Source organism: Carettochelys insculpta, chromosome 5, assembly GCF_033958435.1.
Source record: "Carettochelys insculpta isolate YL-2023 chromosome 5, ASM3395843v1, whole genome shotgun sequence".
Classification (NCBI taxonomy): domain Eukaryota; kingdom Metazoa; phylum Chordata; order Testudines; family Carettochelyidae; genus Carettochelys; species Carettochelys insculpta.
This window is the reverse complement of record NC_134141.1, coordinates 46745943-46759515: the sequence shown is the minus strand read 5'-3', so window position 1 is coordinate 46759515 and position 13573 is coordinate 46745943. Positions and strand designations below refer to the sequence as shown.

General features: G+C 43.2%; 1 protein-coding gene across 1 annotated transcript in view; it reads left to right on the top strand.

Moving 5' to 3' along the window:
- FBN2 (fibrillin 2) overlaps positions 1-13573 on the top strand; it is a 314667-nt gene that overhangs the window by 54420 nt on the left and 246674 nt on the right. Inside the window, exon 6 of the mRNA XM_074995040.1 lies at positions 12970-13167. Within this exon, the coding sequence (XP_074851141.1) occupies positions 12970-13167 (198 nt within the window). The remainder of the gene's footprint in view (positions 1-12969; positions 13168-13573) is intronic.

Genomic DNA, 13573 nt, shown 5'->3' with positions numbered 1-13573 from the left:
AGAGGATGTGGGGAAACTCTTCCCAATGGGGACAGACAGAAAAACAAGGGGTAATGGTCTGAAGTTACAGAGGGAGAAGAGTAGGTTGGATATTAGGAATAACTACTTCACCAGGAGGGTGGTGAAGCACTGGAACATATTGAAGAACTGGGATGTGTTGTGTAGGGAGATGGTGGAATCTCCATCCCTGGCGGTTTTTAAGTCCTGGCTTGATATAGTCAGAGCTGTGACGACTTAGTTGGGGTTGATCCTGCATGGGGCAGAGGGCTGGACTTGATGACCTCTTGAGGTCCCTTCCAGCTCTATGATTCTATGAAGTCCTTATTTGCACCATCCTTTTGCATAACCTAAATATTATGCTTTATTTTCTTAGTATATCTTCAGGAATATAAGTGTAAATGTTCCCAGTAAAGTACAGTTACATATGTTTGTCAAGGCAGTGTAACTCTCTCTTTAACTATTTTTATAAGAAAGTGGTTTTGTTTAAATGAGACAGAGTGTGTAGTTTTTAGTACTCATCTGTAGCACTCATATAAACCATGTTTTCATAAACTTAGGTTCAAAATCCACAATCTACTTTATGTATACCCCAGAGGACCTTGTTAGTTTCAATGACCTTTGTCTCAATGCTGGGATCTGCCAGTGAAGTGTAAGCTGAAGGGTTATGAACTATGTGGGAACATCTTTTTATTAAAATATGATCAGCAAATCTCTGCCCAGAAGAGGTTCTATGGCTAGGTTCCCATCAACTAACTTCTAATGGAGACTGTGTAAATCGTATGCTGTTATTTGCATACTCTTTCTCTTCCTCTTTCCTTCCTCCAACTTGCTGAAGAAGATGGGCATTTCTTAGGTATTAGGGAGGAACTGGTTGTAATTACTGAACAACAGATGTGAAACTGGGAAATTCATTGCCATAAGAGGTCTTGCAACCAAGAGCTTAACAAAAATTCAGAAAGAATTGTATATACTCCGAGGCGTTGTCGAGGATTATCAGGCCCTCTGTCTACTATCCCATGCTTCTCATCCGTGTGGGCACTAATGATACTGGGAGTATGATGCTGAGCAGGTCAAGAGTGACTTCAGGGTTCTGGGGGCACAGGTGAAGGAGTTTTGGGTGCAGGTGGTATTCTCCTCAATCCTGCCTGTCAGTGGTAGGGGCCCAGGCAGAGACAGGTGCATCATAGAGGTGAATGCCTGGCTTCGAAGATGGTGTCGCCAGGAAGGCTTTGGCTTCCTTGACCACGGGATGCTATTCCAGGAAGGACTGCTGGGCAGAGATGGTGTTCACCTTTTGAGGAGGGGAAAGACCGTATTTGGACACAGACTGGCTAACCTAGTGAAGAGGGCTTTAAACTGGGTTTGACGGGGGCCGGGGAGCAAAGCCGACAGGTAAGTGGAGAACATGAAAACCTGGGTGATGGGTCAGAAATGGGAGGCAGCATGGGCAACAATGTCAGAGTAAAAGGACAGTCAGGGCAAAACAGGGAGGCAAGATCAAATCAATATCTTAGATGCCTATATACAAATGCAAGAAGTATGGGTAATAAGCAGGAAGAACTGGAAGTGCTAATAAATAAATATAACTATGACATCGTTGGCATCACAGAAACTTGGTGGGATAATACACATGATTGGAATGTTGGTATTGAAGGGTACAGCCTGCTTAGGAAGGATAGACAGGGAAGAAAGGGCGGGGGGCGTTGCCTTGTATGTTAAAAAATGTACACACTTGGACTGAGGTGGAGATGGATGTAGGAGATGGACGTGTTGAGAGTCTCTGGGTTAAACTAAGAGGGGTAAAAAACAAGGATGATGTCCTGCTAGGCGTCTACTACAGGCCACCTAGCCAGGTGGAATAGGTGGATGAGGCTTTTTTTAAACAACTAACAAAGTCAAGCAGGGCCCCAGATTTGGTGGTGATTGGGGACTTCAACTATCCAGATATATGTTGGGAAACTAATACAGCAGGGCACAGACTATCTAGCAAGTTCTTGGATTGTATTGGAGACAATTTTTATTCCAAAAGGTTGAAAAAGCGACCGGGGGGGAGGCTGTTTAAGATTTGATTTTAATAAATAGGGAGGAATTGGTAGAGAACTTGAAGGTGGAAGGCAGCTTGGGTGAAAGTGATCATGAAATCATAGAGTTCACAATCCTGAGGAAGGGTAGAACAGAAAACAGCAAAATAGAGATAATGGATTTCAGGAGGGCAGATTTTGGTAAACTCAGAGAGCTGGTAGATAAGGTCCCATGGGAAGCGAAACTGAGGGGAAGAACAGCTGAGGAGAGTTGGCAGTTTTTCAAAGGGACATTATTAAGGGCCCAAAAGCAAGCTATCCCGCTGCGTAGGAAAGATAGAAAATATGGAAAAAGACCGCCTTGGCTTAACCAGGAGATCTTGCATGATTTCAAAATAAAACAGGAATTGTATAAAAAATGGAAACAAGGAAAAATTACAAAGGATGAATATAGGCAAACAACACAAGAATGCAGGAGAAAGATTAGAAAGGCCAAGGCACAAAATGAGCTCAAACTAGCTACAGGCTTAAAAGGAAACAAGAAGGCTTTTTATAAATATATTAGAAACAAGAGGAAGACCAGGGACAGGGTAGGGCCATTGCTCAGTGAGGAGGGAGAAACAGTAACAGGGAACTTGGAAATGGCAGAGATGCTTAATGACTTCTTTGTTTCGTTCTTCACTGAGAAGTCTGATGGAGGAATGCCCAACATAGTGAATGCTAGTGGGAAAGGGGTAGGGTTAGAAGTTTAAATAAAAAAAGAACAAGTTAAAAATCACTTAGGAAACTTAGATGTCTGCCAGTCACCAGGGCCTGATGAAATGCACCCTAGAATACTCAAGGAGCTGATAGAGGAGGTATCTGAGCCTTTATCTATCATCTTTGGAAAATCATGGGAGACAGGAGAGATTCCAGAAGACTGGAAAAGGGCAAATATAGTGCCCATCTATAAAAAGGGGAATAGGAATAACCCAGGAAACTACAGGCCAGTCAGCTTGACTTCAGTGCCAGGAAAGATAATGGAGCAGGTAATTAAAGAAATCATCTGCAAGCACTTGGAAGGTGGTAAGGTAATAGGAAACAGCCAGCATGGGTTTGTAAAGAATAAATCTTGTCAAACTAATCTGATAGCTTTCTTTGATAGGATGACGAGCCTTGTGGATGGGAGAGAAGTGGTACGTGTGGTGTACCTAGACTTTAGTAAAGCATTTTATATGGTCTCATGATATTCTTATCAAAAAACTAAGCAAATACAATTTAGATGAGGCTACTATAAGGTGGGTGCATAACTGGCCGGATAACCGTACCCAGAGAGTAGTTCTTAATGGTTCTCAATCCTGCTGGAAAAGTATAACAAGTGGGGTTCTGCAGGGGGTCTGTGTTAGGACTGGTTCTGTTCAATGTCTTCATCAATGATTTAGATATTGGCATAGAAAGTACGCTTATTAAGTTTGCAGATGATACCAAGTTAGGAGGGGTTGCAGCTGCTTTGGAGGATAGGGTCATAATTCAAAATGATCTGGATAAATTGGAGAAATGGTCTGAGGTAAACAGGATGAAGTTTAATAAGGACAAATACAAAGTGCTCCCCTAAGGAAGGAACAATCAGTTTCACACATACAGAATGGGGAGAGACTGTCTAGCAATGACTACAGCAGAAAGGGATCTAGGGATTATAGTGGACCACAAGCTAAATATGAGTCAACAGTGTGATGCTGTTGCAAAAAAAGCAAACATGATTCTGGGATGCATTAACAGGTGTGTTGTGAACAAGACACGAGAAGTCATTCTTCCGCTCTACTCTGCGCTGGTTAGGCCTTAGCTGGAGTATTGTGTCCAGTTCTGGGCACCGTAGTTCAAAAAAGATGTGGAGAAACTAGAGAGGGTCCAGAAAAGAGTGACAAGAATGATTAAAGGTCTAGAGAATGTGACCTATGAAAAAAGGTTGAAAGAATTGGCTTGTTTAGTTTGGAAAAGAGAAGACTGAGGGGAGACATGATAGCAGTTTTCAGGTATCTAAAAGGGAGTCATAAGGAGGAAGGAGAAAACTTGTTCTTCTTGGCCTCTGAGGATAGAACAAGAGGCAATGGGCTTAAACTGCAGCAAGGGAGGTTTAGGTTGGACATTAGGAAAAAGTTCCTAACTGTCAGGGCAGTCAAGCAGTGGACTCAATTGCCAAGGGAGGTTGTGGAATCTCCATCACTGGAGATATTTAAGAACAGGTTAGATAGATGTCTATCAGGGATGGTTTAGATAGTACTTGGTCCTGCCATTGGGGCAGGGGGCTGGACTCGATGGTCTCTCGAGGTCCCTTCCAGTCCTAGTGTTCTATGATTCTATGATTTATATGGCTATCAAAATATTCAGTTGTCATAATTACAAAAAATTTGGGAAAGGATATTCAACCTTGTGCTTCGATGCTTAAGCCAGGCTCTTCCTATGAGACACCAGGATGCTGCATCTGGTACCGGCCGCTGTCAGGATAGTGGACTAGCTGGACCTCAGGTCTTATCCAGTAGAGCCATTCATATGACCCTAACCATTGGGACAGAATTTGGTGTCAAGCTGCTTTAATTAAACCATACATCACAAAGAATTGATTATTTTAAAAATAAAACAAACCAAGAAAATTATCCATGTATCTGTGTAGACAGCTTCATTGGGTGTCACTACGTGACAAAGAAAAACCCAGAGCTGGCCTGTGCTAACCAGTTTAGACTGTGGGGCTCTTCCATTGCTGTGTAGGCTTCTGGATTCGGGCTGCAGTCTGAGCTGCAGCCTGGAAGTATACACAGCAATGAAAGAACCTCAAGAGCCCAAGTCAGCGAGCATGTGCCACTGGTGGATGTCTAGTCGCTGTTCAGACATGCTCATTGAGCTAATGCAGAATGCCCGTAAAGAACAGAGACGTAGTTGGCAATTTTTGAAACAGATTTATAAATACTCCATTTTCTGCATTCTGGTGGTTTGTGTGCCAAGACCAAAAGTGGTTCTTCTGTTTTCAAGTTTACATTTTATCAATTTAATTGTTCAAGAAGGTTGGCCAGTCTTCAAGTCAGTGCACGCTGAATTCAGACAGTTTTCTGAGATGAAGAGAACCATGAATAATACACGTGCCAGAACTAAATCACATTCTCTCACCAAAGCATTTAGATTTGCTAAGTAGCAAATAATTTATAGCATATGTTCCATCAGAGCTCTGTGGCAGAGCTGTTCCAGTAGCAATACTAAAAAAGGAGCAAATGAAGAAACACCTAACATTAAGACATGAAAACGCACATGGAAAATCTGATTAATGGTTTCATAGATATTTAGGGCCAAAAGGGATCATTTTGATAATTAAGTCTGACCTCCTGTGTAAGGGGGACCATAGAAACTCACCCAATAATTTCTGTATGAAACCTGTAACTTTTGTTGAGTGATAGCACGTCTTTTAGAAATACATCCAGCCCTGATTTCAAATGATGAATATCCCCTGCCTCCCTCTTGTGTTGTTGCAGTGTCTTATAATCTTCATTTAAACATTTGTGGTTTGCTTTTTGTTGAAATATTTTGGCTCCTGTTGGATTTTCTTTGTGATTTTTTTCTGTTAAAGTGCCATCTGTTAGAAATTTCTTTATTATGTAGATATTTGTTGTCTGTGATCATTCATCTCTTGACTTCTTTTAAAGTAAATTAAATAGACTGAGTTTCTATATACAATAGACTCTCGAAATGCACAAGTTCGAGTTGAGCTTAACCCGCATTAACATGAGTTAAGCACAACTCAAAATCCTGCTCCCCGCAGCCCCGGTTCAGTGCCCCCTGAGGCCCCTGTTCAAACCTCTCCCCTGGCCCTGCTCACCACCTGCGCATGGCTCCGGCTTACCCCCCCCCGCTCCCGTGTCTGGCTCTGGCTCCAGATCACTACCCCTCATGCATGGCTCCAGCTCAACTCCCCTCCCCGGCCCCTTGTTCAAACTCCTCATGGTTTGGTTCACCATGAAAGTATGGCTCTAGCTCAACTCCCTGCCCCCAGCACCTCCGTGCACGGCTCCAGCTCAAACCACCCCGCCATTGCAGCTCTGGCTTAACCCCTTCGCACCTGTTCAAAGCTCCCTTGTGTGGCCCTAGTTCAAACCCCCTGTGGCTCTGGCTCACCACCCCCCTGCACGTGGCGCTAGCTCAACCCCCCTGTCCTGGTTCAATTGCCCACCCCCCATCCATGGCCCTGGCTCCACTCCACCCTCCACCCCTCCCATGGCCCCAACCAACCTCCAGGCTGAACGCTCCCCAACTGCCCCCAACAACCCCAGGACTTACCTTTCAGAAAGAGCTGCAGGGACTCCTGCTGCTTCCCCAGCTGCAGAACATGCGTTCCGACGGGGAAAAAGCTGGCCCATGACATATGCGAAATTCCAGTTATGTGAGGGTGTGTGGGAATGTAACCCTTGCGTAAATCGAGGCACTACTGTATATTCTATTCAGAATTTTCCAGCTCTGAAAAAGTGGGTCTGTCCTGTGAAAGCTCAACACCTAATAAATTGTTAGTCTTTAAAGTGCTACAGGAGTGCTTCTTTGTTTTGTGAGGTTTTTCTATAGTCTCTCAATACAATGCATGTTTTTAGACTTGATATCCTTCTTGTTGCTCTTCCCTGGACATTTTACAGTTTTTCAACATCCCTTTGGAAGTATGAACACTGCAACTGAACACACTATTCCAGTATTCAAAGGCAATGCTACCTTCCTTTTCCTAACTGATATTCCCTTGACTGTTACCTAAGGATGGCATTCCCACTCTTAGTCACAGAATTGCGCTGAGTGTACGTGTTCAGTTGTTTATCTACTTAATACCTGCAAGTCCTTTCCAGTGTCATTGCAATTCTAGAATGAAGTTAATTCTTTTCCACCTAATTAAATGTTTGAGATTTTTTCCCTCATCTGTAACTCTGCAATTCACTTCAGTTTGAGTTCTGTCGGACCTGGTAGTCACTAGGGGCTCTGTAGATGCTCATATGATGTCAGATGCTTGTGGCCTAGTATTCAGTGGTACAGTGTAACGGCTGTTTTTTGCCAACAGAAAACTTTCTAGTTAGAACAGTTGTATTGCATAGTACTTTGGGTGGTCTCCTCCCATATGATATCATTATTGGGTCTAATATGCAGGTTTCTCAATATATTTCTCTCATAATATTATTCCCCCCTCAGTCTTTCACCTCATACATGCACACACAGTCTCTCCTGGCGTTCTGGTCATATTGCCCATTTCTTTCCTTAAACTCTTCAGTGGGAATGAACTTCCTTAGCAATAATGGTCGAGCAGTTTGCAGTAGGTGAGAGGGCTTACCTTGTGAGTTTTTAGGAGAGAAGGGAGCTCCATGTTTGCTTGACTAAGCCCCAAGTTTAGCAAAAGCTAAGCGTTAGTCTTTCTAGTGTTCATGGAGGGCAAGACACTCCTGTGGAGAACACGAGGTTTACAGAGAAGAGTTCTAATGATACTTTTGTCTGTGTTATGGTTTGTCTGTGTTATCCAATGTGTCCTTGGAAAGTTTACCTTAAGGTACCAAAGTGACAGACACATACAGTAGACCCTTGACTTACACATAGGTTGTGTTCCTGGGCAACCATGCATAAGTTGGGACTGGGTAGGGGAGGGGCCCTGCCACCTTTGGGTCCCCTGGTCCTGGCTGCACCTGGCTCCCTGCTCCCATGAGTGGTGGGGATTCCAGAGCCAGGCACAGCAGCGCTGATCAATTTCCTGACTCCAAGTAGTGGCGGGCAGCTGGGAGCCAGGCACTTGCAGGAGCCAGGAAACTGACCGGTGCTGTTGTGCCTAGCTCTGGGCTGCAGCCTGGTTCCCAGCTTCCTGCCACTCACAATTTCAACTTGTGTTATTGCAAGAAACATGTAAGTCGAAATCATGTAAGTCAGGAGTCTCCTGTACCAGAGAGCACTAGCTCCCTCCTCCCTGACCATATAGATGTGTATAGGCATGCTGCAACAAGTTATGACATTAAGATTTAGCAGACCTGATGAATACTAGCTTTCAAAATTTTTGAGACATCTAGGCTATGTCTACACTAGCCCCAGAACTTTGAAAGGGGCATGATAATGAACCTAATCAAAAGATGCTAATGAGGCACTGTCATGAATATGCAGCACCTCATTAGCATAATGGCAGCTAGGGCACTTCAAAATTGCTGCTTTCAATCACGTGCAGCTTGTCTACATAGGGTCCTTTCCGACAGGACCCTGCACACTTCGAAATCCAAATAGGAATAAGTGTGTGGGGTCCTTTTGAAAAGGACCTTGTGTAGTTGAGCTGTGCATGATCGAAGCAGCACTTTTGAAGTGCCATGGCCACTATTATGGTAATGAGGTGCTGCATATTCATGACAGTGCCTCATTAGCATCTTTCAGTTAGGTTCATTATCATTCCCCTTTCGAAGTTCTGGGGCTAGTGTAGACATAGCCCTAGTGAATTGTTGCTTCAGTGCATTAGGGTTGGCATTCACCCCTTCCTGCAGAGTATCAGGTCAATACCATCCAAACTTTTCAATTTTGTAGAGTGAATTTGCACTCTGAGTAGCTGCACAGGGATGCTTGCATGTTGCACTGTAGGACAAGGAAATGATTTTGGTGCCAGTCCTGAATAGGCTCGTGTGGTGCAGAAGGTTGCTTCATGGGTAAGCCAGAAATGGAATAAGGGTTGGGCTGCAGATTCATGTTTCTGCAGATTCAGAGACCCCAATGTGTTGCACAATTGGGTTAGAAAGGCTCTAGGCATTATTTCAGCTTGTATACCAAGCTTTAGCTGGGTATAGTGAATTTAACCCTACGTTTGGTGTTATGAATTCTTTCCAGTGTGCCAGGGGTAAACTTCTGTTCAATGTGTGTTACATATCCTACTTTTACTAACTTATCCACAGAGGATATGAGTCTACCACAGCTGCAGGTTGCACCTCTGAAATCTAGTACACTCTTGTCCGGCAAAATGTTGCTGGGCCAAAGAGCCCTGTGGCCCCGGAGTATAGGCATGCTGGAAGTGGCAGTCTGGCCATGGCCTGGGAGTCTCAATTGGGGCCGGGGAACAATAGCCCCTCAGTGGCAAGGGAGCTGCTGGTGGGACTGGGGAGCGACAGGGGAGCCACTACTGGTACTGGGTACTGGTGGTCCAGCATTAATTAGGAACTGCAGCTAGGACTATGGAATGGTGGCCCAGCAGCAGCTGGGGAGCACATTCCATGAGCTGTGGAGTAGCAGCCCGCTCCCCCTGCATGGACCTCTGGCCTTTCTGTGGTGTTCCCTGGACCCTCTCTGGCAGCCACAGGAGGGTTTGGGCAGCTGCAGGAAGGCTAAGGTGGGGCTAGTGGCAGGATGCTGGTCTGGCTAGAAGAGGAGCCAGGCAGTTCAAGCAGCTGGCAGCAAGTGACCCTACCCTTCTTCTGGCAAATTCCTTTGTTCGGGATTGGTCTGGTCCAGGTGGGTGCCCGGACCGGGGTGGTCCAGCCAGTACAAGAATTACTCATTTATCCTGAGTGAAGGAAATTCGTGCCATCAGTGTTGAAAATCCCATACTCATTCTCTACTGATGAGCCAGAGTGGCTGTTTTACACAAGAATTAATATCTTAGCAGCACTTTTCCCTCCGAGCAGGAGGCACATGCACAGAGTGGTGGTAAGTACTCCTGGCAAGTGGCTCTGAACAAGAGTTGCATTTTTTCGCTCAAAGAGCTGCAAGTTGGTTATCCCGGCTCTGAACTATACCCAATCCCCTGTTGTTCCTTTCCTTTTGCCTCTCTTTCCATTTAGCTTAGCCCCTCCTATTTTAGAGCAAACCAGACCTGCCGTGATGTTTGCCACCACCATAGAGTGCACACTCCTTCCGTCAACCTGCATGTGTTCTCTCTGCTTAGGTTGCTAAATCTTTAGAACAGGGATCATTCAGTACAGTACCTAACATAAGGAGCCCTTGCTCCTGTGGCCCTTAGGCAGGATTAATAACAATTTTGCCCCATTTAAAAATAAAAAATGCAGTTTCTGATTTCTATAGTTAATATTAGCAGTATTTATAATTGGATGTCAGAATGGAAGTCTGATCACTGAAGAAATACTAGTAAAACCTCTTGCTGTACATATGAAGGACATTACCGTCAGATGCCACGTGGAATAGATATTTTTATAACTGATACTCCGTAAGTAATTAATTGCAAAACCAGTCTCTGCTAAAGTGTGTATTATTTTCCAATGGTGAAATTCTGGCTCCATTGAAGTTATGACAAAACTTCCATTGACTTTAATTGGGCCTGTTTTTTTCCCTGTAGCATTTTATAGTTTCTCAATAATCTGGCCATCGACAGCAATTTGAATGCTGAAAGCACTGTACCATATGCTACTCCCCTCAAGATGCATGACACCTGCACAAACTTTCTTCAAGGGAGTGCACAATGGTAGTGTATGGTAGAGCTCTCTCCTAATCCTTAGCCATTAACTAAAATTCAGACAAGACTTCACAATGAGTTCATGGTACTGAAATTCCTAATGGGATGTGTGGAATTTGTACATATTTCAAATATTGGCCATTCCTACATGAGTCTATTGTGTGACAATGTCTTCTCTTATCAATCATTGATGAGATATATTATTTTAAGAAAATGCATGAGTCATTGGTTTGACAAGGAAAGTTGTTGGGCCCCCATGAAAGTGAAACCGTTTTGGAGCTGATATTCTTGGTATTTTGGAGGAGAGAGACATTTTTAATATATGCAATTCCTTTAGACAATGTAGGTGTTGTAGCAAAAAAAAGTTGCTCTATGCATGTGAGTATTGAAGAGAAGTCAGGAAGCACAAACTTTTTAATGTTTCAGAATATTCACTTGAGAGTATGTAGGTGGATAGGAAACCCTCTAACCTCAGACTGTTTTTTTTTATTTTCTTTTAATCCCATTTATATCATAATACTTCAGGCACTGATTCTGCAAAGGCTTATGACTTAAAGACTTAACTTTATGCACTGTGAATACAACTGAGCTGCATCTACATGGCCCCTGCCTTTTGGAAGGGGCATGCAAATGAGTGATATTGGAAAAGCAAATGAGGCACAGATTTAAATATCTTGCACCTTATTTGCATAGTCCCATGTGATCTGGCTTCTGGAAGAGCCATTTAGACAGGGTTCCTGCGAAAGGAAACCCCTCTTCAAAAGCACCGTTCTTCCTGAAACAAAATAGAAAGAAGGATGCTTTTGAAAGGGGGTTTCCTTTTGAAGGAGCCCCGTCCACATGATTGCTTTGGGTTCCAGAAATGGCTTTTCCGCAAGCCAGATCCTGTGGGAATGTGCAAATTAGGCATGAGGTGTTTTAAATCAGTGCCTCATTTGCATTTCTGATCTTGCTCATTTGCATGCCCCTTCTGAAAGGGAGGGGCTGTGTAGACTCAGGTAATGTGTTAAGTCAATCGCATGCACAGTCTTTTGAAGACTGATGCTTTAATGAGTTCTGCTAAGGATGCAGAAGGGAATCTTTCTTGTGTGTTTAATGCTTGCCTTATGGCTCTGATCCCTGGGTGCAAAAGAAACACAGTCATCTGAAGTGGTCAGCTGCAAATGCCATGATGTGGGGGAGTCCTGGGCTGGCATAGTCAGATGGAGATGGCATCCCTCTTTCAGCAGCAGTACAGCCTAAGGGATGGAGTGCATGTGGACAGATTGCTCTTGTTTTCGTTTGACTTGGAATGGCTTCTAAAGGGTTTTTACAAATCAGCATGAATTTGAACAGCTCTGAAGCAGCTCATGTAGCACTCAGTGCAAATCAGGATAAGTGGAATACAGTGGTGGCTTGGAGCCAAATTGCCTCCACTTAGTCCTGTACTCCTCACTGCTCAGCTGTGCCTGAAGATCTGTGCCTATGTTTTAAGGTATAATGCAAAAAGTAGCATTCTAAAATAAGCTCAAAATGAAAGCAGTCTTTTGACAGTACCATCACTTAATTTCTAGAAGAATCCAAAGTAATACAGGGTAGACACGAGAAACTATCCCTCTTGACTGTTGCTGTATGAAAAAGTGTACATTCTGTCATGGAAGGGTATGCTAATTGCTAACATATATATCTGGCTGTGATAGATTGTATAAATATTAATTTCTTATGCATAAATTGCAAATTGTGAAGTTCTGGTTATGCAAATTGTTACAAACAAGTGTGGGGGTGGTTACACTTTCTTTATTCAGTGTTGAAATCCACCAATTTTATGTCACACCTACAATTATATATTTGCAAATGTTTGGTGGTTTTTTCCCCAATAGTTTGTCAGCATCACTTGTACAGGTTCATTTTTCGGTATCGCTTCTGCTTGAAAATAAATGGTAAGCTAATATGCATTCTTTGAGAAGTATGCAGTTAAGTTACTGGCTTACACTGAGCTTTACAAATGGTATACTAGCTGTGCGACTGTTTCTTGCATAGCTTGGTTGCTCTGAAATGAACTCTTTGGTACCAGTGGTCTGGATTTTCTTCTGGTAATGAATTTGCTCAGCCACAGGAAATTCTAATTCACAGCTCTCACAGGAGTTAATAAAATGTTTATGTATTTTTTTATTCTTAGCTTTTCATGTATTACAGTATAAATTTTACAGATGATGTTCACTTGATGACCTAAAAGCCCAGGGTTTTGCCTTAGGTTTTTTTTTTTTTCTTTTGGCGGGGGGAGATCAACTCCCTTCATCTTCTGCCTTTTTTCTCAATAATAAATACATAAAAGTCATATCAATATTTTAACTGTCTTTATAAAAGTTAGTGCTTCCTATGGAAGGTTGCTTACCTCATCTGCAGTCATGATCATGATTTAAATCTGGTAGTTTTCTTTACATTGATACCTGTTGAGAAAAATGGGTTCTCTCGATACATGTGGAGTGGTTGCTGGAAGCAACATTGTGTTTGCATCTGTCATTCCATTTGTCCGTTCTTCTTTTCCAGATTATAGAACAGGCCCCTGTTTCACTCAGGTCAACAACCAGATGTGTCAGGGCCAGCTGACTGGCATTGTTTGCACAAAGACCCTTTGTTGCGCAACAATTGGCCGTGCATGGGGCCATCCTTGTGAGATGTGTCCTCCCCAGCCTCAGCCATGTCGTCGTGGCTTCATTCCCAACATCCGCAATGGAGCATGTCAAGGTAAGTCTTTTGGTTTGGCTGTGCATGGTTACGATGTTGTGAATGTTGTTTAGAAAACTTAATATCCATCTAAAACCTGTGTTTTTTATTTTATAAATTGAGAGTCTCTGTAAATCTATGAAACAATAAATACCGAAATATATTACTGTTACTCACAAAAGCCTAATAAGCTTGGAAATTCTGAAGCTTTAGCTGGGATACATGCACCTAATAATGGAACTAACTGCATGGAAAAAAATAAATACAAATAAAAAGAACATAATATAAGAGAGAGAGAGAGAGAGATGATGGGCTCCCAAGCAGGACCAGCATTAGACTTGCTGGGCATAGGGCAGAAACATGAAGCCCAGAGCCAGGCCACCTGAGGCTGAAGCAGAAGTCTGAGAAACTTAGCTTTGCAGTGTCC